Below are 27,607 nucleotides of genomic sequence, written 5' to 3'. Positions count from 1 at the left end.
TGCTGCGGGGAGGTTTCAGGTCAGGCTGATGTCAGAGGTCTGGAATTCAACTGTTATTCTCCTCCAACATCACCGAGAGGTGAATAATACCGTAGGTCAGACCTGTAACCTCCAAGCAAGGTTGCGACTGGAAATCCGTACCGCGGCGTGCGATGGAGTGGTGCTTCAAGAGGGCACTCAGAAATTAATGCAAAAACAACGCAGGGCGCGCAGAAAGCCTGTGGTCCGTCCAGCCCTTCTGGGAGGCGGCCGTGCTCGCGCCGGCACTCGCGGAAAAGCGCGTTCGGAAAGAGAACAGATTGACGAGGGGGGGTTGGCACACACGCAGCCAAACCCAGCCCTGGAGTCGCTCCACAGAAATTAATAAATTATGCAAATGAAGAATTGGTCCACTGTATTTTAAACTTTCCCCTGTGGTAATGGTTATTTGTCGATAGTGGTGTCAGCAACAACTACTGAAACATGAAGCGCTTTTTTCAACCGTGATACCCTGTCATTTGTAATTTAAAACACAGAGAAAACATAAATACAACACCCATTTTGGTTTAAAAGTTTAATTTATTGCAGATTGCTGCAACCATGCTGCCTAAGCAGGGTATAAAAGAACATCTGCAAGCTAAACCAAATCCCACTCTGTTCCCATTAACAAGAATATAGTTAAAAACATATCGTTACAGAAGTTACTTATTATTATTTACTAACTGAACTGCACGCACGGTAAGGTGCTGAAACGCTAAACGCTCCATCTAGAGCTGCCTGAGACTCTTCTGGTGGCAAACAGGAGCAAGAAAGGTAAGTTATGAATTTCCCTTGGTATTTTATTTGAATTAAAGAGGTAGCAACTCCAGCTGGATACGGCTGGGTTCCTGTGACTGCACCTCCTCACGCCTTGGAGCCAGGAAGGCCAGGCTGATGCTCTCAAGCCCCGTTACAGTTAACAGCACAAACTCCCCTAGGACACAGAGACCCTCCGCTGCTTCCATGGTGTATTAGCCAACGGTCTCCAGCACGTCAGCCAGGGGCACAAAACCAAACTCAGGTGACAAAGCTGCAGCAACGTTACCAAAGTTCTTTTCCTTTTAACTACCCGAATCCTCTCATTCATTTAGAAATGCTTTCCAAGTTGTTTCATCTGAGGAGGAAGGTCTGAACGTAAGCACCAAGCCTTCCACTGCTCAGGTCAACTGGAACTGCGCTGCACTTGTGGAATAACACAGCTGAGGACAATCAGTATGGTGGCACCCCGCTTGCCCTGCCTAGAACCACCCTCAGACTGCACTGGACTCGTTTGGACAGCTGGTGGATAATTAAAGGTTTCCCTCAGCTCATCCTACTGCCCAGTGCTCGCTTCGGGTGTCCTGACCACAGCTAGAAGCTGCGCAAAGCTCTGGAGGGCAGAACCGAGGTGGTCCTGATAAATTCGCTCTTCTCCTTTCATGCGTATTTTGCTCGGGGCTGGCTCTAATTAATTATAAAAGAAGTATGAACATGCATGAAGCAATTAAATTTATGTTTTAAGTACTCTTCCACATTTATTCCTCTAACAATGCAAATACAGAAGGTGCCCCTTTATCCTTCAAACAGTATCCTATCATAAATACCAATACGCAGCTATTAAAAACTTAAGTTCTACTATCAGTACAAATACAATCATATTTTAAAAGTTAAAAAATTATTTTGAAGACTTATTTAAAACAAAGTACTAAAGCAACAAATAACTTATCATTACAGATACCATTAGAATCAAAAGAAAATTATTAAAACGGAAGAATTCCCCATTAACAGCAAAGACCAGCAGCTGTCACATGTAATGGATACCCACCAGAAAGGACACACTGGCTGCTGAAACAGAGCGTTGGTTTAGGAAGGAAGAGCATTTCCTGGTTAATCACTCAGAAAATTAGCTCATCTTTCCTATAGCCGCTCTCCTGAAATCCCTGACCCATTCAGACCTAGAATCTTGTGACTTTCCTACGCTTTTGTTTCGTACACAATTCCCAGAGAAGGGCCACAGTGTGCCTCAAGCAAAGACAGCGAGAGCCCCAAACACCCTCTATGCCGAGCACACTGTAGCCTCCAACAACGTTAAATAAAAAGATTCCGAATGCAGCACTAAAACCAGTTTGCTTCCCACTAAGAAAGTTTTGAGAAAGTTTTTAAGGCTTCTTGTTTATAAGGAGTTCAGACTTCCCTTATCTAAAGAATACAAACAACTAAGTAATGACTTCATATTAAATACCCTAACCACTAGATGCTTTATAACTTGACAGGTAGAAAATGTAATAGAAGAGGAGTAAAAAAATAGAGCGACTAATATCCTACAGAGTTAAAATGAGAGCAAAAAAATAAAGTTGAATTCTTTTCTTTTTTTTTTTCCCCCCCAAACCACAGTCAAAACGATCCAAAGTGCCTGTTGTGTGCAAAGCGCTGCCGCTGGAGGCTGACAAGGGAACCCAGCTGGCAGCTGCTGCACATTTTCACATACTTGTCACCCACTTCTCACTCTCTTGTTTCTTCCTGCTGGAAGTACCCCTGCTTGCAAGCAATATCTACCAGCAGATGGAGATCTAGGAAGAAAAGGGAATAGGGAGTAAGTACCAGTCCTTGTGTATGTTTCACTTGGCAGAATACATAGCAATTGTACTTCTATCAGGTACTATAAAATACGGCCTGAAAGGCAGACTGTAACTTGAGAATTTGAGGCCTGCTTTTTAAAGAATAGGAATTATTCTAATTTGGCAAAACTTAAAATATGAAACAACAAAAAAACTTTTAAGAAAAGTGCTCCCGTTCTTCAAGATACATGATTTATATGTGCACTCATGACCACAGATACCAACTACCAGATGTTGATTACTATAAAACCCTGGCAGGACCCTCAGAAATGCCCAGCCTTCTTGTGACATATACCTTCATTTACCTATAAAAGGCACGACTGCCTCAAAGCACGCCACAGCTGGTACCAAGATCCTAGAGAAAATTTGTGATGTCAGAGACAGGACAGACAAGAGGCTCATGTTTTGAAAATTACCGTGATCCACAGTGAAATGGAAACACTTCCAATGTATGGCCAGATCCTGCAGGTCAAGAAAGTCAACAGGTGACCCTGATATGGTCACAACAGCGCTGCCACTGCAAATGCCACCCCTGTGAACTCTATTCTCTAAACAGACACATTGGCATCCTAGGAAAAGTGCTCCAGCCCTTGTTCTTTTTCCATGCTACAAAGTTCCTGCCCAATAGCCACCAGTTGTGCCCTTTCTGACATTCTCCTCCTGCCAAAGCAGACTCTGTTGGGAACAAATCTGGATGGAGAAATGAGGGGCCTAGCAATGATGCAGCTCTGCATTATGTAAAGGTAGGAGACAGCGTCTCACATCCACTCATCCAAAATAGAAGACTGCCAGCACAGGTAATTTGAAAGTCCTTCACTGGATATATAATGAAGTAAAGGTAATGGCAACCGAGCTGGAGCGAGAAGCTACAGCTCAGACTCCTGAGAGCAACTTCACCTTGGGCTTCAAACAGGAGATGTCGAAGAGCTCAGGGCCAAGCCTGTCCCCACGTTAACTCTTAACACCTCTGTAGGAGAGCTCACTGTGACCTATTACGAACACTAACGAACTAAATTAAATTATTTTTTTCTGGAAGGTGTAGGAAATAGCTCAAGTGAACATATGATAGCATGGGAGACCTTGCCTGAATGAAGGTTTGCCCCTAGCAATTGCACCTGTAAATCTATTTACCTTGCAGTGAATGAGAGGGAATGCAGAGTGACCCAGCTGTAGTGGCATGGGAATGGGTGGTACGTGTCTAGGGCACCCTGCAGCATGGTAATGATGGATCCATATGAGTCAGCAGCATCTCAGTAGTATGTATGTGTTCTTGTAGCAAAAATATTAGAGGAAGTTGCCAGGTTACTTGAAGGAATAGACAACTTGCAAAAAATATACGACCAGCCATTGAGAAAGAAAGATTTTTCCTTGATGTATCCTTATCAGCTTAAATGTTTAACTCCAGAAGTAACAAATTCCACCTGCTCCACTCTGAGATCCCTACTTCCAGAAAGAATGACGCTAACAAAAGTTCCTCCAATCAGAATCTGGTCCTTCTGACGTTCTCTCTTAGAAGAACAAACCACAGCTATTAGGTCCAGAGCAGCTATAATTACTACCGAGTGTACCTGTGGAGTGCAACGCAGAGGAGATGGGGAAGGATATGTGAAGAATTCACAGAGTTCCTGTCAATTGTTCATGAAGTCCAAAAGGGCTGCTGTTGCAAGTGCAGATGCTGCCAACATAAGCAGACAGATTTATTCCAAATATCCCAGTTTATAGGTAAGCTTATATAGAAAGTAGCGGAGAAAGAAGATGCATCATCAGCACCTTCAAATCTATGTCCTAAAAAAGAGCCTGGGGCTGAAAAACACAGTCCCTGGCAGGTGAACTATCCTTCATGCCTCAATATGGTAAACACACAAGGAACTAGAGAGCGATAGCCATTGTCTCTCAAGAAAAAGAGTGGGAAGGGAACAGAAGGCACAGCCTATACTCATTTGCAATGATCTGTTTAGTGCTGAATGAAGTTCTGCAGCCTCAGTTGCAGCCTCTGACTCCCGGCAGGACTCACAAATAGTTCTTCTCCTGCCGCTGCCAAAGAAAACGGGGTCCCTCTGCCAAATTTTCAGGTACAAAGACAATTAGTGCATGAGGAGTAAAGACGTGGTTAAAGCAAACACATTCAAAACTAAGAAAGAGGAGCGTTCTTCAGCCGCTTTGTAATTACCCTATGTTAATGACATTAACTTGCAAACACCACAGTGGATGTTAAATGTTTTCATGGCTTCAAAAAGTAACGAGAAATTAATTGAAGAAAAGTTTTCTGAGGCCTCTTCTACTTAATAGTACAAAAATGCCAAAGACACTGTTGGAGACAAGGCAATGGACTAGAGACACCTTTCACCTTGACCCTGGTTGGCAGGCTGTGCTTAGAACTGGTAAACTAGAATTTAGCTGAGAAAGTTGGTTAAGGATATTGGTTTTCATTTGAAGAAAACAGACAACCCATTTCAGCAATTTATGGTGCTGCAGAGATGGGCTGGCAGCTATGGAGGGACAGCCTGGGGACTGCAGTTTAGTAAGACAACAGCTGTCTCTCTTGCTACAGGATAGCTGCAAAAAGGCAAAGAAATCTGGTCTAGTGCTTCAAAGTAGTGCCTTCTCCACACGGAGGGTTTGCTTTGTGGCTCATTTGTACAGATTATCACCTTGATTTTGGCCCAGAGCTGCTCCCAGTCACAGAAACGACCCTTCCGTCTTCACTGCAGTGGCCTTTTGTACCACATTGTGTTGGCTCTCTCTGTGTGATACCTACAGCTTGGTGTCCCCACACAGCAAAGTGAATCACCTCAGCAGCCTGCTGAAGCAGCAGGAACAAAAGCCTTCTCTATAGCAGGGTACGTATCAAAGGGCGGGCTCAGAAAACTTGCAAAGGAGCACCCAAATGAAAAGAGGAAGATGGACAGGACTCAATCACTTTCAGAGGATAAGTTGTGAAGAAACACCTGGAAATTTTCATGATGCAATATTTTAGCACGGAGATTAAGAGGTTGTTTCCAAAGACTGACAGAGGAAAGGAGGTACTGACAGAAGAACATTCAGGCAGAGCAACACAAGTCAGCTTGTTTTTAAACCTGTCTGCTTCAGGCTTGCAGTTGAGATGCCGAGATGGGCTATGCCAGCTTCGAGTCTTGTATCATGTGCCCAGTTTATTCTGGGCCGACTTGAGCCTGATCACCTTTGGCTCAGGCATAAAGGGTGGAGACAGATAGCACCAAGCCTAAAAGGTACAACAGTGGAAACATAGACCTGGATGACTATCATAGACTCTATGCTAATTGTTGCTAATTAGCATTAGCCTAACAGTGTTTCATCTCTGTGGAACAATCCCATGGAAATGCTTTCCAAAATGTTCAAGTACATAACTTTACAACTGGCATATTAAGCAAGTGTTTTGCTTTAGATACGAAAGCTGAGAAGTTTGCTAATGCTTGTATCCATGATACAAGGAAGTAATTGAACAAAAACTCTCAATTCTGTGTTTTAAACAAACACCTGCCTTCTTTCAAGATGGCATCCAACCTTTTTTCTCAGGTTCCTGACAGAAAGACTATTCCTTACTTAAATCTTTGAAACTGATGGGCGGTATGAGCTGAATTATTAACTAGCATCATTATCTGGAATCTAGAAACTACCCTTTGAAGTGAGCAACAGCTCTTCAAACTCTACAATCAGCTCTTTGATGAACAGCTGTGAGGGAAATAGCTTCTTGTGAGACTTGCAGGCTGCACCAACTTTTCCTCTAGAAAGGTACTCTTTGTGTCCTCTTATGTCTCCCTAATCTGTGGACATCTGGGTTTTCCCTTCAGTTACCAGACTTGTGAATTGTTTGGCCTCAGATGCTCTGCTGCTCGTTTTTCTCGTGTATTTCAGCATGCGTATCGGCAGACTGGTACAAAACCTAATTAGTGATTTGAGACAAAAGGTTTGCACTTCTACACTAAATTCATCCGTTCGGTGGGGTTTTTCCCTGACCCTTCAATAGTCACCTCATCACTTGGTGTTTCCTTCGTAGCACTGTCACCCTCCAGCAAACGTATCTATGGCTTATCTCAATATTGTGATATCCAGGTTTCTTATACAACTCTCAGAACTTCAGGTTTTATTTACTCATATAATTTATACCCTTTTCCATGTACGAGTAATTAGCGTAAGCATGTCTATAGAAGCACATTGGTTAAGTATACTAAGAGGTTGTACAAGTATAATATTTTAACTGAAGGCACAATGAAGTACTTACACTGCAGACAATAACTAAACTATTCCGATCTCCCCTTTCTGTAATAGTTCGTTTCAGAGTAGCTGCCTCGGTAATCTCTAAAAAAATGTAAAAATCTCTTCTTACCAGGAGACTTGCTGTTTTGTGAGCTGTGTCTCCTTTTCCTGCATCTAGGTTTTGCAGAATAGTCTGTCTCTTCCACAGATTTGTCCCCAGGCTCAGTTGCTGAAGTGAATGGTCTCTCTTCTGTCTCTGACGTACTGGACTCATATTTAACACTAGCAGTATTCTTAAAAGCAAGCAAACGAAAAAGAAATAAAACCAAAGATCACTCAATATTTTCTTGTAATCACTTTAGGGACAAAATAATAACTATTCTGCCCCACTCCAAAAGGACATCTTACAAGTGCTGAATGCTGCCTAGATGGTTTACATAATAAATGTTCTTAACTCAGAATTAAGGTTCCCAAATTGAAACTCGACAAAATAGCATATTAAGCAAAACATGAAATCAGAAAACTAGAATATACAAAGTTAGGGTGCATGTCCTCACAGTCTGAGCTCTCCCCTCGGTTATCAAACTAGCTATAAGAAATAAGCTAGAAGAAATCCAGGTGCACTCGTTACCCACACGTGTATCAGTAATGACAGATCTAGCTCAAATGACTCGACAGAGTTGTGTGATGCAAAACCACACACGGGAGCCACACATTCTGGTTGGAAATCTCACCCCACCCAATTGTTAAGACATTAAATTATAATGTGTTGCTTGCTTTTTGGAGCCCTCTGCTGCTGCTCCGTGTGTATTTTGCAGGCAACCATTTACTGAACTGGTATATTTCCATGATCATGTGGCAGAAGTCTGTAGGTTAAAAAAAACAAATAAAAGCCAAACAACCAAGTTAATGTTTTTATTCCACTGAGGAAGCAAAGGCCCAAAGTTAAGCACCTGAAGTTTACCTTTAGACAGAAAGATGTTCTCACCATCACCCGTTATAGAATATTAATCTCTTCTGCAAATATCCTATCAATCAATGTCCTAAAGACAAATGATTGTTCAGAGCCTGCAACGTTTCATTCTAGTAAGGAAAAAAGCTTTTGAAGACTGCTGTGTGTGAGTTTACAGGGGACAAAAGGTCAGCACACTTGGTAATGAGGTATTAGTAATTCCAAAAATCACACTCTCCACCTTGAGTCTGTTGTTATTCAATGTACACAGAAGGCAAGGAGTATGCATATTAATAGGAATACATATGCATTCTTTGACATTGTTGTATAATAATATTCAGAGGCCTATACAAATACAGTAACCAAACACTCCAGAGAGAGCTGGTTCCCCTCCCATGCACCTCCTGCACTTGCTAGATACCCCCTTTACTATAGTATTTGTTCTTCGCAACGTGTTGTCTGTATGTACAGCATTTGTACTGTTGGCAAGGCCACGTGAAAACCATTTGACTAGTAACACCTTTTGTCTAACATCTGAACCACAACTTCTTCCTAGGCATAAAAACAACGAGAAGGAAGGAGGGCTGTAGTTCACTACCTTCACCAGCTAGAATCCAAATGTCATGGGAGATGATCTAAATCTCTCCAGTCCTGGTGACAATTACGTAATCATAAGCTCTAGAAAAATGAGTAAGCAGCCTTAACCAACTAGTGAGAGGAGGGAAGATTTCTCAAGTAAGCATCCTAATTTGGATACTCCACAAGACAACTGTTTTAGAAAGAATTCTACAAATGTCATTATTTAAAAAGACAGGAGAAAAATCGATGCACTATGAACTGAAGAGCAATATCAGACAGGGGATGTAGAAATCAAACTGCATGGTTTGATAAACAAAAAACAAATGCATATTGGGATACCCATCACTAAGACATTATCACTAGCCTACAAGCCGAAAGAAGTCTAGAATCTCTGCCTAGCAGCTCTTCTACAAAGGACCTGGGGATGCTGCAGGGCCCGGTAAGGCTAACGACACCTTGGGCTGCACGGGGATGAGCATGGCCAGCAAACTGAGGGAATTCCATTTCCCCCTCACTGGTGAACCTGTACTTGCAACACTGTGCCCAATTTTAAGCCTTACAGTTGTTCGTGTGGAAATTGAAGAGTGATGATACTGCACAGTACCCCCTTTTAATCACTGTGTTTATAGGATCTCACATACCCACTCTTTAGTAATCCAATATAAAAAAGGCAATAATAAGATTTTCATCCTGATAGCATCAGCCTAGCCCACACAAATCTGGTTCCCGTGTAATCTCTTTTTTTTGTTTGTTTGTTTTTTTAAGTGAACATGCTTGTGACCACAGATTTACCACATCTGTGGACAGACTCTTCACTCAGGCCTAGCACTCCTGCAGTTTCAGAGTCCCAAGTGTTGTTTGGCGGAGAATCAAACAAAGCTACCAAAGCTGACGGATATGAGAGTTTGGCCTTTTAACTTCAGTTATTGAAAAAAGCTGAATTTCCTGCATCCCACTGGTTACAGAACTTATGAGACAGTGACTGGACTATACCTATAACCGTCTGGAACCATGATGAGAAGCTAAGGTACTAAAATTAACAGCTCAAGTGAATGGGGTTTGCTGGATTAACCTTCACCAAAGAAAGCAAGAGTTTCTACCTTCAGAGAAGTATTCTGCCAAGGAGACTGAACAAAATAGGAGGCAAATTCCTCTTGATCAAGCATTACAGAAATGTATTTTCATTTTAAGAAGAAAATAAAATATTTCTTACGAGTAGGAGTGGAACAAAATATGCCCATGAAAGGCCAAAACCTATAAAAGTCTAGGACAGGAATTCACTGAGGCTAAGAGGACAATGTTGGATCTGAACTGTTGAACATACTAAGTCTTTTCATGTAAAGAACTGCTCTTTAATTTGCTATCTTTTAGGAAATCAGGAAAGCAGAATAAAGTGGGTTTCTGCTAAACTGTTAGTTCTATGAGGAGGACAGTTCAAGGCCCAATAGCTGTCACAAGAGCAAGTAAATGCTAGGAAATACTGTGAAACAAATAGAGAACAAAACAGCAAATATCTTTGTGCCACTGTAAAAATGGGATAGTTTTCCCACAACTTCAATGCTCTCTTCATTCCAAAAAGAATGTAGTAGAAATGGAAAAAGTTGAGAACAAACCCAAAGCTAACCAGAGGTGCGGAGCAGCTGCCATGCAGAGGAAACTACAGCTGGACTGCACAGTCAGGGAAAAGGAGTGCTGAGGAGGCTGTGGTAAGAGATCTGTGAGACCCCAAGTGACACACAGTAAGCGGCCAGGGATGATAGCTGAATGTCTTTTCTGAGACAGAAACCAGGCAGCATCAGTTAAAGCTAGGAATGGCCACGCTCAAAAGGAAGCTCTTTTTGCAACAGGTCATGAGCAAAGTATATGTTTGGTCCAACGATACCTTATGCTAAATCTGACGTTGTTTAAAGGCCTGACGTCAGTCCACAGAAGAGAAACCTGAGATTAAGTATACAGTATCATTCCAAGCCCTCAAATTGAAAGCAGTTGGAAAGTATGAGGAAGAATGCCCTCTTCTATCTGCACGCCTCGCTCTTGCTCTTTCCTGTGTATCAGATTACAGCTATTGTCCTGAGACTTGACACTGGGCAAGACGGACCTTTGATCTGACCCAGCAGAGCTGTTCTGATGTTCTTGTATTAACACTGGAGGAATTTGCTCCTCCTGGGCTGCTACACAGAGGAATAAAACTGTCCTCTGTGCACAGCCACTATCCTGTTGTAAGTTTTCTCTGAATTACAAGGCACTGACAGCTACTGAAAGCCTCAGAAGGCTTCCAGATTCAGGGATAAGGAAGATGGCAAGTTATGTAGGAGCCTGATGGGAGTACAAGCACAGAAGCCTTCTCTGGAGAGTTCTGCACCTGCCATGATCCATGGCTCAGGAAACACCCTTAGACAAGAGGCAGTGGGGGGTTAAGTTAAACTTGCCTCTCTTGAGTTTAGGAAGAAGAGACAAGTAAGAGAAAGAATATTTCCAATAAAGAGGGAATCTGTCAAACAAAAGGCCTAACAGTCCCTGAATTCCTCTTCAGCACCGAATAAGCCCTAGTTATTTAACCAGTTAATATCCAGATAAACAGACCAGGACCAACATCGGGATTCTTACCAATTACACAAGTAATGGGGCCTCAAAATTAAAACACTCTCCCCCACAAGATGACTCCATGGTTCACACACTTAATCCATCAGTTCTTAACAAGGGAGTTCAGACCACAAACTCCGAAGGCCTTCAACAACGGAAAAATATGCTGCTAAAAACACACTTCAAAAGCTGTCAAAACTGACAGTGTTTAAAGTGCAGTCAATACTTAAGATAATGAGCGGACACTCGTTAAGGAGTGCTGCCAGCTCTGTAGGCACTAGCACTGGGTGTGCTCTTCCTCCACACAGTATTGAGCAGAACAATCTAGTCTAGGCTGGAGCTTTGTAGAGACTTGATCAGAATATACATCTCTTTCTGTAAGGACACCTAAGAGGAAGGTGGCTAAGAGCAATCAAGTTTGCACCAGCTGAGGATTTCCAAGCTATAAGTTTTACTGAAGGCATCAAGATACTGATAGCACAACAGAACAGTAGCTTCAACACATACACAGAAATGAAATTCTGAGTGCCTACATGCAAGGTAGGTCTCACGCAGCAGAAGCAGATGCAGTCAATCTCTTGCTTTTACTTTGTTTTCAAAACAAAAAAGGTAGAGGATGCATTTGCTGCCTTAACAGAGTAACATCTGGAATGCCCCTCACCACACGGCATGTACAAGTTTGTGTACAGGGAAGACCAGGCACAGGAAACAGAAGCACAATTACAACTTGTCAGACACCACAAAGCATAAACAAATGAAGATGCTTTTTGTATATATAATATATATATTCAAATGTCAATAAGTTATACTTCCCACAGAAAACAGAAACTTAGTAACTCTTTATCAGAAACAATCTAAGCATTTATCTAAATTTTTAAAAAAATCTTTGCCTTCAGTGGCAATTTTCAAGATACTCTCTTATTTAAGATTAAAGATAGTATGTTTTAACCTTCTGCTTCATCACCACGAATACACCTGCACTATGTATTTTTCCCATGCAAATGAGCACCCTAACTTGGCCAACACAGGCTAATGCATCTCATGCTCATTACAGTGGGATACTTTTTCACTCCCACTTCTTTTTTAAATCTTGCTTTACAAAGCAAACCCTTCACTGTCCATTAAAAGCTTAATTAAGAAGCCTTTAGTTCTTAAGCAGGCAAGAATATTAACAAGGTATCAGTCCAGACCCTAGCGTTACTATTGAATGCAGTTATCTCAAAAAAGATGTTGGTTTATCTCCCTTTACCCTTTACCTGCTCTGGACTGAATGGTCCTTCCTGAACAAACATTATAGAGGACTGAGTTAGGCAGTGATCTGGTTGTTCTCTCGGTTTTTGATGCACTTCCAGCGTGGTCACAGATTCCTGTGCTATTTCAGCAGCAGCACTTTCTACAGACACAGCGGTATGGGGAGCACAAAGAAATTCAGAAGGCTGTGATGGAGAACAAGTTACTGCTTGATCTGCTGCCACCAAAAATGATGTGTCTGAAGCTACAGGAGTAAGAGATTCCAGCTGGCTTTCGTCAGCTGAAGAAGGTGCATCACTAATCTCACTATTAACCAGCACTGGTTGACCTCTGTTAGACTGTGGGGTTGAACACTGGATCTCCACAGGTTCCACTTTCACCATTTCAGCTTTGGGTGATGAATGCATCTCATCAACAATCTGAAACACAGCTTCAAGGTTTACTCCTGTCTTCTTGTTTTCATCACATGTATTACAAGGCCAGCTGGAGGGTAGATATTCAGTTGCATAAGGTGACTGTATTGGAGGACCCTGGAATAAACAAAATCCAGTGAAATTTTATATCAAAAAATTACAGTGGCAGGATGTGTATTGGTTTTGTAAGGCTTTGGAAATGAACCTGAGCAATCAACTGAAGTGTTCGTTTATCCAAAAGCTTGAAAGATTGTCTGTTATTTTCAGTTAAAACAGCAGGTTTAATTTAAAAAAAAAAAAAAAAAAAAAGCTACTACTTTGTCATGTTTTTCATTAACCACCTCACTCCTGGCACTCTTCCTTCCTTCTATTCACTGTCCATCCTGGAAAGAACAGAAGGTCACTTACCAGCACCTGCATATCCCCCCAGACACATTGCCTGCATACCCTTGCCACTCTAGGTGGAAGTACACCCATTCAAACCAGAGACTTCCAATTGTAGTAGGACCTGGGGAGCACCTTAGAACCAGCCCCCTCACTTGCCACATACATGACAGAAAATGACAGAGCCAATCTACCTGCCTTCAGCTCTTCTAAAACTCAAGCATTCCTGTTGTGTATAAAGCCTGCACAAACCACAAGATTTTTAAGCAAGAGAAAAACGTACGTATGCTGTAAATGTGCATATGGACAACACAACTCGAGGAACTTAGTTACTTACCAATAACATCTTTTTCCTCTTCAAGTGATTGTCCATATACGCATCCACCCAAGGAGCGATTCCCAGGGATGCTCCAGTCCCAAAATGAATGGGAGTTCAGATACCTATGAAAACAAATACTGTAGAACTGCCCTGTCTGTCACAGCCTTACATCTGGATGCTCCTGTCACGACACAGTGTTCCACAAATGCACAACTCAAAGTCTACATAAATCTGTATAAAGGCCCTATAGCTCTTCAGGTCAGAAACACTTCTTGGAGAATCTGTAGAGGCTGCCTTTGCCATCACAGAGCAAGTCTGAACGCTACGAAAATATTTCACTGTAATGACATCACAAGATGACAGGACACAGTCAGTAATCAAATGATAATTTTTTTAGTAGAATTCCTACAAATCAAAGGACATGTAAAGCAGAAAGAAGACAATGAAGAGTTGTTCAAAAGCAGCAAACCCTACCCAAGTGAAATGATAAATCACATTTTAACAGCCAGTGTCTGTACTGCTATTTCTTCTGGAGATGACTCAGAGTTAAAGGATAATGGAAGGGTAATGTCTTTGACAAACACGAGTCATACAGTGATCTTGAACAGAAGCTCAGGTATATATAGGATACATCTTATTTTGGAAGAGATCTAATATGAAGGGTTAGTCCTTAGTGCCTGCTTATCCTCAGACCTTCTGCTGAGGTAATGGTTAATAAAAAGCTACTTCCATAGATGAATAAATTAAAGAACAGGAAGCCACAGAATCATCTACTAGGAAAGCCATGCCAGATCAAATACCAGTGAAGGGTTTGGTCTCTCAGCAGCATGAATATCAGAAGTCCCTGAAGGACATACCACAAAGAGATGAGATCCCTTCCTCTGGGTGTATGAAGTCAAGTCTTGTTGCAGATTCAGGTAGATGTGCCAGTCTGCAGAGAACCATAAACTTTGGAGGGGGGAGGAAAGGAGAGGAAGATAAAACCTGGAATTCGAGAAATTTAGGTTAAGCTGTCTTTTCATTAAAGGCAATCCGCCTTCTTATTTTTATGATATAGGTTTAAACATAGTTCCTTTCATTTAATATTTTTTCAGTTGTATTTTTTTTAAAATATTAACAAGATGTTTCACTTTTGTTGCATTGCTTGTTTATTGTCTTATAGTAGCCAGGATTTTAAGTAAGATCAGGGTTACCAAGTCCAGGAATGAGACCATCCCTGCCAAAAACAAACAAAACAACCAACCCACAAACAAACCCACACTGCAACTTCTTCTGCCTCTTAGGGTACATCAGCTTGAAGTTGTTATATATCATCTTCTTGGATGCACTTTAGGGTCTTGTACATGTTTCCAATAGGAGAAAGTGCCGACACAAAGATACAGTTCAAATCCTTTCAGTTTGTCTACAGAAGATATGGCAGACAAAGATGGGAGGAAAGCAGCAATGAAACAGAAAAGTGACAAAAGATTGAGAATCGGGACTCAAAAGACTAATAGTTTGCTGGTCATTTGAGCTCAAGAGGAAAAATGGTCTAATTTATCAAAAGTGGTGAAAGGGAAGATGGGCATTTCACTTATAAGATCAGCACAGTGTACACAGGAAGCAAAGCACTCTTACACCTTTTCAGGGAGCGCTAGGTCTAAAATAATTTGACTTAAGTGCTGGGGCAATCATTCAGAAGTAGTTCAGGTTCAATTTTACTTTGAAATCACATGGCTGATTATCGTTCTTATTACAATAAAAGCAAACTACTTAGGACTGCTTTTAAGGTCTGGAAAGTTTTTCTTCTTTTTTTTCTCCCACATTTATTTCTTCCATTTCCAGTTACCTCTTGCTTCAGTTCCACTAGGAAACGCCAACAGCTTAATAACAATGCTAATAGCAATAATCAAATAACAGGGCTGCTAGTTAAAAAGAAAATTAAAGAAAAAAAATTTTAAAAAGGTCACCAAAATCCAATATGTAGCCTCAGCTCATACCCATGATAAAGCAGCAGGGAAATACTGCACTAATGGTTGAGTTGCCAGAACTGCTGTTGCAGAGGACAGCAGGGGTTTTCTCTCACAGGACTCATTCCTACCCAAGGATACCCATGCACCACACTGATCCACACCCCACTTCAGAAGAACCCAAATGAAAAAAAGTACAACGTTGTACCTGAGCTCCCAGCTTTGTAACCAGTTGTGATGATAGCGTAACACAGATCTCTGAGACCTTGGTTTCAGAAACCTGACAAGATATATACCCTAATCAGCTGCTATGTCTTGGTACAACCATCTATATCCCCTTGCCATTCCATGCACTAATTTTCTGTAGCTTTTTCTGGAGAGCAAGCCGCAAGCAGACAGACATTTACTTGCTGGCCTTGCCCGCCTGCGTTCCAGTCAGGATTAGCCCACAGTTTCAGAAGGTCAGGGGTGTACTGTGCAAGCCCAGCAGCTGGCCTCCAAGCCCAAGAAACTGTACCTGTCTTAACCTCTCCTAAACTTAAAGTGATGCTCTCTGCAAGACTAGTAAAGACTAGCACAAGGTTTAGGCTTTCTTGTCCAACAGTGCCTGGTTTTCCTTCTGACACTGCAAGGTGCTGTCTGAGTCCAACAGAAACAGGGCTGATAACCAGCTTGCAGACTGCCAGTGTGCTGCTGCGGCTCAATGTCTTCTGGACTGGTCCAGCAGTTTTGAACAGACTTTGCCGGTAGTGCCCAGTAGGCCACAGCATGATCGAACAGCCTAAACTGCCCTGCAAACCAGCCTTCAACATCAGTGCACTGAAATCCTGCAACTGGTGGAGGAACTGAATGGAATGATACAATGCAAAAGTTCTATTTTTTGTGAAGAATTATAAACAAGCTTAGTCAGCCAGGGTTGATTAATTGTACTGCTTTTGAGGCTCTCTGCAAGTGAGTACCGATGATCAATACACAAGTAGGGCAGGATGATCGATCCTGTAGCTGGCCATGTCCCTCAGCAGAAGTTTGGGAAAGTTATCTACCCCAGAGCACACAATAGGTACACTGACTATTTCCCACAGCTCAGTGAGAACCACAGGCAAACTGCTGTCTTCTGTATCATCCGCACAGCCCCTGCCACCCTGTTCCAGGAGAAATGATCTCTGCTAGACAAAGACTCCGAAATCTCAAGAAGTCCTGGTGATTCATTCTGTATGATGTTTGTGTCATCCTGCTCAGAGACAGCCAGTTACAGACCTGACAGAACTGATCTATGCCACTGCTTGCCTTTGGCCCGCTCACAGCCACTGCACACAGAGGATTACTCTCCAGCAATCTCTGCCCAGATGTGCCAGCAGCTTTTGACTGGGAGTTCCCTGGTTAGAGCTGTACCCAGCAGTAAGTGGCCTACATCTGTTCTGACTCCACACACTGCCCAGGGACTTGCTTCTCCAAACAACTGATTTTTACTAGACCCTTTGGACAGTGTATTTATATTATCTTTCAATCTAGCCACAGCATCACCTTTGACAACTCCTTTGGAATGATTTGCGGTCCCAAACATTGATCTCAGACTTCTGAGATAAGAAGTTATTTGACTGTGACTTCCCATCACTCAGACTGATCCTCATGTCCCAGATGAAAAAGAAGCTCATGATGAAAGCGAGAGGACAAAGATGCACCGTGTGAAAAATAAATACTAGTATCAATGGCATGATAGGCCAGTGGCTATTTAGGTCCTTACACCAACAGGTTTATCCTGGCCATAACCTGGCCATCTTGGATAAGATTATGTAAAAAAAAAAATCATTAATAAAAAGACAAATGTTGATTTTTTTACTTTCCTTTCCTTGCAAGACATGAAACTGGATGATCAAGCTTGGGTAGGTCAACCCTCTTTCAAAATACATAAGCATAACTTGCTTTGCTTGTCCTCTGTAAGGATAAAAAAAAAGTATATGCATTATGCTGTAATAGAAAAGAAAACCCTTGTGTTTTTACTTCAGATCTTTTGATATTTGATAAGCCAGGCCCTCCATATAAGGTGCAGTTTCCACTGGAATTATATAAAGCATTTACAGTTAAGTACTGTTGTTGTCTTTAATAAGACATCTCTGAGGTGGAGCCAACTCCAAAAGTCACCTTAGTTTTTCTCATCCATCCTATGAAACTCAGGACTGCAGAAAGCTGTCTGGGACAAAAATGTGGAGCTGTTTCCTGATATTTGCACAATATTAAAGAATCTCTTTTTGTCCAGGCAAAGACATTCTTCAAAGATAAATGCAGACTCATTAACTGAAATGAATTCTGGTGAAGTCAAGCAAAAAACTTATACAGAAAAAAATCCACCCCACTGATGAGGACACCCACTATGCTGCTACCCTGAAACCTAACCTGAATTACAAAACCTCCCATTTAATGTTCAGTGGTTCTTTGAAATAGATATTTGTAAACCACAGTACTGTCACTTTCTCAAGCAGATCAGTTTTCAAATTTATATCCTTCACTCCAGAAGTCCATAAACCTACAGTTCATTCATACAGCCTTCTCTGCTTACACCTGATTTCAGCATGCTACACTCACCTGGGAAAAGCCACACTGGGTGTAAATCGAAGCTGCAGGACTAGCACAGCCAGTCAGGGGATCTACGTGGGCAGGCGGTGAACAGCACTGCAGTGGAGCTGCAACAATTCAAATGCAGTTATCAGACTTCCAGAATTCATGTTCGGTATGCAGAGTTCTATTGCTCACTTTGACTAAACATTTCAATAATCACACAGTAAACTAAATTCCAGAAATGTATTATTAACCCCCAAGTGATTTTAAGACTCATTTCTTCATCTTAAAAAAATATTTATTCTAATGTATGTGTACATATATTAAAATATATATTGTGAAATTGATACACACATATAGAAACTTCATAATCACAGTATTTTGTACCTTAATATCACCCTTTCTATCTGGCTGCTTGACTTTCTCATCACAACATACCACAGAAAGTGTATTCACACAGGAAGAGCCTAGATGTTCATACACACACACACACACACACACTCTGAAATTAAACAGTGATTTTATTCTAAAAAGCAACTTTGTAGATGAGGCAGTATTCTGCAGATATTTTTTTGTGACACACAAAGATAATTTAAAAGTAAAGGCATTATTTACAGGACAGGTAATCTTTAAAATCTGCAACCGTTCTGGGAGAGAAAGAAATCCTTGCTGAAATCAAATTTAGACCAAATTTCATAATAAGTAAATGTACTAAGTAAAACCTGAGATGGCAAACAGATCAGAAAATTATTTATTTGCAGTCCCACTTACATGGGATTTCACATGAGTCAGTTGTTAACGATAACCAGTATGGTTTTCAGTATCTATACCTATTGTCCTTTTTAACATGATGTTGCTGAATTTTTGTGCAGTTTGGAGCAACAAATGCGGGAGCTAAACAACACAGAAAGAGCTAGGGGACACCCTTCTAAAGAAGCATGAAATATGTGTATGACTCATGTTACTTCAAAGGCTAGTTCTGAGAAACTTTGTGATGAAATGTGGACACCCTTCAGATGTCACATTCTGTGACCTGTGAACATATTACGGTTCTGGATATTGCCAAAAACCTAAATGATATCTGGGTTTCACTCACTGGAAAAGTATGTTGACAAATCCAAGAAAACCACCAAAGAAAACTTTGGAAGGGCTATTGTAAAAGCAATGCAAGAGAGAAATGACAAAGGAGAAGTTTCTTGTAAGCTGCTGGAGTGCTTCTAAGGAAAAACAAACACATATTACAAAGAGAAGAAAATACATATTCCTAAGAAAAGAAAAGGAAGGACCTGAGGGGGAAAAGTGCTTGTGAAATTGTAGGTAAGTGTAAAACATTAAGTCCAGATCCTATGTTATAAGAAGCTACAAGTAAAATATAAATTACAGTATTCTTAGAGTTAGTAGAGCTTATAGAAAAACCAACGCATTAATGAAACCAGTTGTCACGTTTGTAAATCAAAGGGAGGAGAACAATAATAATTGTGTAGAAGGCTAGAGGGATGACCAATTCGGAATGGTTCTGAAATGCAGAACGTTGCCTAAAAAGAATGGTTTGCACTCACAGGGACTTTCTTTTTTTGCCAGCTTATAGGCTGTGGCAGTGACTGACCTAATTGCAAGAACAACCACATCTGTGGAAATACCCTGGGAGACACAAATGTAGTCTAATGGTACTCAGTTAAGAAGCAAATCAACCAACGCCAATTTTAGATAAGAACCACTCATCATTCGTAGTCACAAAAGGAGAGTCACCATATATCCAAACAACTTTTTAAATAACATTTACTGAGGGGCAGTGTTATCAAAGGCGAAGGTGTTGATTCATTTATAATCTTCAAGTCCTCAAACTGAATCAAGATTCAGCAAACGTACCTGCTTTGCTCACATGCTTTTGTCCTACCCTGTTAATTAGATAGAAGACATTTCTAAGATCTTTTGTCCAAGATACAGTTATTCTAGTCATACCCAGAAGAAATTACCGGCTAAAGTACATTCTGTCACCGGCTGTTATGAAATAACTGACAGTGAACATGGATCTCATTTGAATACTAAGGAGAAAGGGATGAATGGCATCTTATGGAATAAATGAATATTTACTGAATAAATTTAGAAAAATATACAGCTCCTTGCATTAAACAAGATGGGTCAGCCTCAAAATAGTATTGGTTCCTGCCAAAAAAGAGGCGTCCTTCTGCCCATACAAGCTATGGATGGAAAATTTCACACACTCTTTAGGACACAACATGCAGAATATGAACACTGATTTATGAAAATGGCATTGCTGTCAGTGGGGCTACAACCAGCCCAGCAACCGACCCCTGAGAACAAGTGGAGATCAGTGAAGAGCACAATTCACAGAACAAGGAACGTACTGAGCACTCCGCATCACAAATATTCTTGTACAGAAGCCGAATGACCATTTTTCAAACATACTGAAAATATCTTCAGATATCTAAAGAGGTTGCAAAGAAATCAGGCAAGGAAATCAATACTTTTAAAGGAAGTTATCTGGAATTATGTTAACAAAAAATTTATAAGCAAATGCAAGTTATAAATCTGACAGCTGAATAAGAAAAATTAGAAGGAAGTGCAATGCAATAGAGAATTAGTTGACACTGGATAATGTATAACGGGGAGGAGTCAACAAGACTTCTTTTTGTTTAAGAGAAGTCACCCTTTGTTGCCCTCTGAAAGACCTCCAGTAGGTAAACAAACAAGGATAACTATGAGTCAGTTGGACCTGATTATCTTAGAGGTCTTTTCCAAGCTTAATGATTCTATGATTCTATGATCTTGCTGATATGATATTTAGGTTTCCAAAAAACTTCTAACAAAGTCATCATCAGGAACGCTTGTGAAAACTGAGCCCCAACAGCACGAGAGATAAAGCTGGACATTAAAGAAATAATCTGTTTTAAAGATACAACAGATCAAATCGGTCATAATCTTTGACGAAGACATGAAGGCTACAGCTCTACCAGTGAACTAAATGCATCCAGATCCATTCTTTGGCAAATTAGTCTGCTGATACTATTAAAATTTCCTACTCTTTCCAAGTCAAAACCGCCACATACAAAGACCCTGCTGGGAATGGCCCCAAGGCCACACCAACCGTTGATCTAAGCACAGCACTTTTGGGGGAGAGTGCTAACCAGGGTAATGACCTAATGATAGAGTTGATCAAGACACCCAGGCACTTCTCCTGGCAAAGTCTAACACAGTAAGTAGCACAGACACAGATAGCTTTGCTTGAGTTCAGCCATGGTTTTAGCAAAGATATATCTTGCCAAATGTATCTGGAAGTTAGAACCTAAATGTAAATAAAATCTAAGAACATCAGAAAAGCTCCATGCTTACAGCTCGGTGCATCAGGTCCAATCCTACAGGCAAGCTCAGGAAAGATGAAAGCCCCAAAATAAATGCAGACCCAGTATGATCATCAGCAGATCTTTTCCAAGCTTGAACAACCACCCTAATTTCTCCAGAGATCTGTTGGAAATTGAAGGAACCCATGTATCATATCTATGCATTCAAGACAGCGTTATTATCAGCTCAGCTGGGCAAAGGACATGAGACTGACACTCCAGCACCTTCCATTCCGCTCGAGCACACGCTATGTGGGACATACCAAGGAAGAACCTTAAGACCATCCTTTCAGTGCGAACTTATCGTGTCAGGCCCAAAAGTTATGCCTAAGAGAAGCTAGTTACTTATCAGACAACTGGGTCAACAGTACTCAAAGCTGTGCAAGAAATTACGGAATGCAGCTGTGCTTGTTCCTGCCAGATCAATGAACACGTCAGAATGGGCCTGAATACAGAAGCGGGCTCTGATCTTTTACCAGCCAAAAGACTGATGAAAATGAAGATGACGCTCAAGGGCTCTTCAATTAGGGAAAATGGGAAAGACAATGTTGTTGAAACTTAGATATTTGTGGGGGATTCATTGCCTTACTGCTACGTAGGCTCAGATGTCCAGCAGTTGTCAACTCTCTGCACAGCCAATGAACAAAGAGGCTCATCAGAAAGAAATGAACTGTCTTCCAAAGGCATACGTCTAAGAAAGTTGGAATGACTCAACCTCTGGGAGGTGCCTGTTTCTCTCTACTGACTATATATGTAATCTAGATGACAAGCCCAGGCATATACAACTAACTATTATATATTCAGATGAACCTTAGGCAAGATGAATCCTACAACTAGTTTTACAAGTGCATTACTAATGCATCTAGTCTGCTTTTCTCAAGGGAAAATATGGTGCCTTTCGCGCTGTGCTAAAACAGATGTTCTCAGCTGCTTATTTACTTTAAGAATCCCCTTTTGATCATGTGAATTTTAAGCCTTACATACAAAGAAAATTATTTATCTTAACAGAAGGTGTATCTTCAGAATAACCTGACTACTCCTAAGCTACCACTCACCGGAAAGGTTATCATATGTAAAGGAACCCTACAGCCACAGCTGCATTTGAAAGGCATGACTGGACTTGCAGTGTCAGGTGGCACCAATAACTAACACTTCTCACAGTCTCCTTGACTGATTTTTGATTATTAGGATACTTTCTGATAATAAAGCTTCACTGCATTTCTTTGATGCAGCCCTACTACTATCAAAGGTTTTCCAGATAGTTGAAAGCAAACAGAACTAAATCCTTCAAACAATTATGGTCTAATGCTAGTGGGAGAAAAAGATCCAGATGAGCATCTCTTATTTTCCTGCCCTTTCAATAAGAATCATAATGAAAAACCAGGGAAATCTTTTTGTCGCTGAAGTTAACAAGCAAGTTTGAATATACATAAAAAGAAATCTTTTTACAAAGTTCTACTTTGATTTAATTTAATGGGACTTCAAAAGTGAAATGAAAAGAGTCAAGAATAAGATTGAACATATATTCTTTAGTCCCCTCACTTATGAAATACATATTTTAAGATCAACTATCACTTTCCAAATAAACTAATCCTGGTGCTGTGCTCTCAAGATGAAGGAAAGCAGGCTTTTTCATGTGGACATATGAAGAAGTAAGCTTTCAGCTTTCTGCATGTTACCATATACAGAAGAAAGGTAGCAGAGAGATTAAGAGATACACAGGAACAAAAGTAAAAACATCGAGACAGTCTTAAGTGACAGTGAAAATTAAAAGATTTCTAACACTCTCTAGTGAAATGTCAAACTTATCTTCTCAGAAGTACTAATGATTTAACTGGAGTTTTCAAAAGCCTCAGATTCCATACGTTTCTCTACTTTAGTCTGAATTACACCTTAATTTTTTGTACCTTGCAAAATTTGGTATGCTTTCATCATGCACTCCCCACCACCTCCCACCCCAGAAGACTGTACCCGTACCACATAGCCAATTTATTCTTTAAACTTTTATAACTCCTGTAAGAGAGCCTAGCGTCATCCAGCTATAGAGATCTACATATTCATGTCTAAACCTATGCTAGTCTCCCTCAACCCTTCCACAGGCAGTACTGCAAAATAAGAACTTCCAGGACACAAGTAACCTCACTCCCAGACAAATTCTAAACCAAGCTATACGAGTCGCACCCTGGAGATGCCCATGTCCTTCCCTTGACTACAGAAGAGGTCTGGAGTCTGGTTGAGATACAGACATCTAAAATTCAATGCAAAAAAATTCAGTCTATGCTCTGTAACCATTAGACGCATGACAGAGCATTACAGAGAAATATTTAAAAGTATCACTTTTAAATATCTTTTTGAAACCAAGTGTAGAAATCTTTTTCATACCTGTTGGATAGTAGGCTTGTGAGTACTGCATTGAGGATGTGTAGCTGCTGTATGGTGGAAGGGAAGTGGCAATGGTTTGAGACCCTTGCTGAAGCGGCAGAAGAGAAACAACAGGCTGGAGTGTGTACGTGACCTCTGTTGGAAACCTCTGGAGTACCGGAGAGGCAACCCCTTTATCTGGAAAAGCTGGGGAAGCTTCATGCCCTGGAAGCAACCCGAGAGAACGCTCCCATGTGCTGGTAGGAACTGGAGTCTGATCTACGCTTTTTGTCGGTAAAGTGCTGTGGTTCAGTGATGAGGTCGGTATGTAGGAGTAAGGAAAGAAACTGTCTCGATGATAAGGTTGTTGAAACTGTCCTACAGTCAGCAGTCCTGCAGCTGGTACAAAATAAAGCAAAACAAGCTTTAGGGAAAGGAGTTCTCACAGGCAACAAAAGGCAATATGAGCAGCCAAGGCTCTACAATGTTATTTGGGAAGACTATCTTTCCTCCAATATACCTAATCCAGAAACAAACTGTGTTCTGACACACAGTAACTGCTACAGGCATCAATGCAGTGCCAACAGCTCTCTCTGTAGCATTTAATCTCCTTGAACAAGTAACAAGTTATCAATATTTAGACATGTGCTTGAAATCAAAATGCATGGTAACTTACTAAACTAAACCAAAGTAATTTAGAAAGTACTGTGGGTTAAATCGGACAACACATTTAAATAAATAAAAAAAAAAAGGAAATCATAAAGCCAGACTTTACCAAACTCCAATGCTGACAGCCCACAGACAGCTAAGGGAAGGGCAATGTCAACATCCTCCAGGTGACTTTGAAAGCACTTTATGGCAGGTCATTTAGTTTTTCAAGAAAAGAATTCAAAGCCAACTTTTTTCCAGTCAGCTCAACCAGTTCTGTTCAGTCTAAATTACCCCAAACGTTACCATTTTGTTACTTCCTAGGTATATCTTTTATTCTTCTCTTAGTTTCCTCTCTTAGTAATTATTTCATGAAACAGTATTTGCTTTCACACCATGGCAGCTCAATTCCTATTAGAGGGTTTGGTGACTTTGTTGAAACACTGAGAATAACACCCAGAACACCTATGGTCATTGAATTCCTAAAAGAACAACTTCATTTGTGACTTTTCTGCAGTTTTGTATATAGCCAGGCTAATCAGAAGTGTCAGATAGTTTACATCAGTAGGGTTTATCTAGAAGCCAGGCATTCTCAGACCTATAGTTCCCAATTCTCATTCTGATGGACTTTAAAAAAAAAAAAAAAAGCCTCACATTTACCTCTTTCACTCCTCTAATGGGAACTAATTCAAGAAATGGGTAACATAGAGTCATTATTCTGCAAGTTCATATGAAATCATTAGGAATCACTAAATAAATACCATCTGGCCCTGAAAATTTATTAAGACTTAATGTATAGGATGGTTTATTTCCTGTTCAGTATTTTTACTATATAGAAACAGAGAATGAACAGAGGTATGAGAATTCCTTTGTTGACATTTTACCTTTGGATAGGGAAATTAAGACTATCTGGTTTTAACACATAAACCACCACAGGATGCCAAGTTATGAAGCACCAGTTGCGTTACAGGAATTGTTCCTAGATGTTTAACAGAGTTAGATGTTGCAAGACATTTGGAACAGACTGACACTTTGCAAACAAAAATATCTTTTATCTGTCAACTTACCTCACATTTCCAGCAAAGACATGCCCCTAAATAGCCCATACAGAGCGCATAGTAAATTGTCAGCCTGTCAGAACTTGACTGCACATAAAACCCATGTTTTCCTTGTTCTTTCTGTCTTTCTAGAAACTGAGACTCCAAGAGCAAAAGCTCACTAAAACTGCACCCATAAAAACAAAGACCAAAAAATTAAAAAGCCATATCTTTCTTAGCATTTACTCTCCCAATGGCCTGCATTCCATCAGTCAGACCAGATTCCACTAAAGAAGTCTGTAATGACTCACTTTAGTCTTAAAAATATTCACACCAGATCTTTAATTTAAATGCTTCTTAGTCATGGTACTGAAATAAGTTCCTTCCCTTCTCAGACGCTTTGTTTTGTTTTCTTGGTTTTACAGGTGTAGTTCCACACACGTCATAGAAAACGCCACATGAATTAAGTGACAATTCCTACTCAGAAACTGTAACCACAAGTAAGTCTCATGATACCCTACTCTGCCCTAACTGCGGGCTGGTGCTGCAGGAAGCAGTACCACCAGCTTCTTCCCCTCCTCCAGGTCACACAGTCCTGCCTCTTCTCCCGCTGCGAGCCTTACCGCTCTGCACCCACGTGGTGCAACACCCTGTCCCGAGAGCCAGCCGCAAAAAGGCCGCTCAAGTCTTCTGCTCACATCACTGTGCTCTATCAGCAGAGTTGCTCTATCAGCTGCAAGGAGGAGGATGGTTAATTTGCGACCAAGGGAACAGGACCATGTTCTGTATGTAGCAGCCTGCAGTTCTGTCAGACTAAGAACACTACAAAACAAGATTTTCCCATCTTCCTTACACAGCATCAACTGCAATGCTCGCAAGCTTGTATGGAACTTGTAGAATAACCCTCGAAGTGCTCAGTCTTGTCTTGGAAAACTCAGATCCTCTCAAGGATGGTTAGAAAGAAAGAAAACTTGTTCTGGGGCTTTTCAACATTTTTTTTTCTATTTAGCTCTCACCTACTCATTCAATCCTGTTCAAAAATTACCTAGTTTGCAAATTTTTGGGGAAAGGCAACTGACAGAAATCTTTCTACCAGGCCTTTTCTCCTTTGCATAAAACCGACAGCAGGCTCTAGCTGTCACTTCACATGACCCATCATCTCACACAGACTTAATGAAAGCTTATTAGGCATCCCTACTGATGGGCAAGGAGGGGAAACATTCATCTGGTAGAGCTATGCCAGCTCCACAGAGATTGGGTGACGGTGTTCTTAGTGTAGTACACAACAGGGACTGTATTGTAGTCTATAGGCAGACTGAAACACATGTGAACCACCTTACCCATGCCTCCTGGCAGCCAGATATACCTACGGGAAGAACAACTGTTTTCCTACAATGGGCGAAGTGAGCGGCCACCAGCAAGGACGGGTAACCCTCCTCCCTCAAGGAGTGCTAACTTTCAAACCCCATGCCACCCAGCGCTTCCCAAACCCACCCCAGCCCTGCACAGCACACCCTGCCTCACCGGGACTGTCAGCCTTGCCAAGAGTTGAGGGCGGCAGCAGCAGGTTCCTCTGCAGCGAGGTGCCGAGCAGCTGCTGGAAGCGGTTGGGCGGGCGGCTGGTCACCTCCAGGCCGGCCGCCAGCTTTGCCTTGTTGGCACTTGTCAGGCGCTTCAGGTGGATGAGGAGGTCGGGGCGGTCACGGCGAAAGTGGGGGCTCTGGAAGTGGTGCAGGATTCTGGCGGAGCTGCTGCCATCGCCATCGCCACTGCCTGGGCTTGGCCCGGGCCCCGCCACGCTGCCCACCTGCCCCATCACCACCTTGCGGAAGCCATAGAGGTTGAGCTGTCGGATGAAGCTGGTGAAGTTCTTGGTCTTGAAGATGTTGGCAGCTCCCGCCGCGCCGTCGCCGGCCCGCCCGGCGGCGCAGCCCGGCCCCGCGCCCAGCAGCTCGCACTCAAAGAGCGGCTGGTCAACGAGCAGCCCCTCGCCGCGGGCGTCCCAGCTGACGGAGCGGAAGCGCGGGCTGTTCACCAGCCACCACAGCTTGGCCGGGAAGTTGTTGGGGTTGATGAAGGGGGGCAGCTTCGGCTCCTCCATAGCGGCGGACGCGGCGACCGCTCGCGCTCTAACGGTCACGGCGCGAGGGCTGCGCCCCTCCCCCGCCCACCCCGCGCTGGGCTCGGCCCGCGCGCAGCCCCGCACGTGCCCGGCTCACGACGCGCTGCCAGCCGCCTCGCCAGCCCCCCCATTCCCCTCAGCTCCCCCAGCCCCCCCATCCTCTCAGCCCCCACAGCCCTCCTGCCCCCTCAGACTCGCCAGCCCCCACAGCTCCCCCAGCCCCGCCATCCTCTCAGCCCCCACAGCCCTCCTGTCCCC

General features: G+C 42.0%; 1 protein-coding gene across 1 annotated transcript; it reads right to left on the bottom strand.

Moving 5' to 3' along the window:
• Positions 1–433: 433 nt before the first annotated feature.
• On the bottom strand, positions 434–27,369 carry HSF5 (heat shock transcription factor 5). Its single transcript, XM_064467933.1, has 7 exons — positions 27,050–27,369; positions 26,752–26,947; positions 23,564–23,941; positions 17,847–17,944; positions 12,204–12,728; positions 6,964–7,126; positions 434–2,567 (listed from the first exon to the last, which is right to left on the bottom strand). Exons 1-7 carry the CDS (start codon positions 27,326–27,328, stop codon positions 2,500–2,502), a joined length of 1,707 nt encoding a protein of 568 aa, XP_064324003.1. The 5' UTR covers positions 27,329–27,369; the 3' UTR covers positions 434–2,499.
• Between the last annotated feature and the right edge of the window lie 238 nt (positions 27,370–27,607).

This window comes from Phalacrocorax carbo, chromosome 17 (genome assembly GCF_963921805.1).
Source record: "Phalacrocorax carbo chromosome 17, bPhaCar2.1, whole genome shotgun sequence".
NCBI lineage: Eukaryota > Metazoa > Chordata > Aves > Suliformes > Phalacrocoracidae > Phalacrocorax > Phalacrocorax carbo.
The sequence above is the reverse complement of the archived record's forward strand: the minus strand, read 5'-3'. Positions and strand labels throughout refer to the sequence as shown.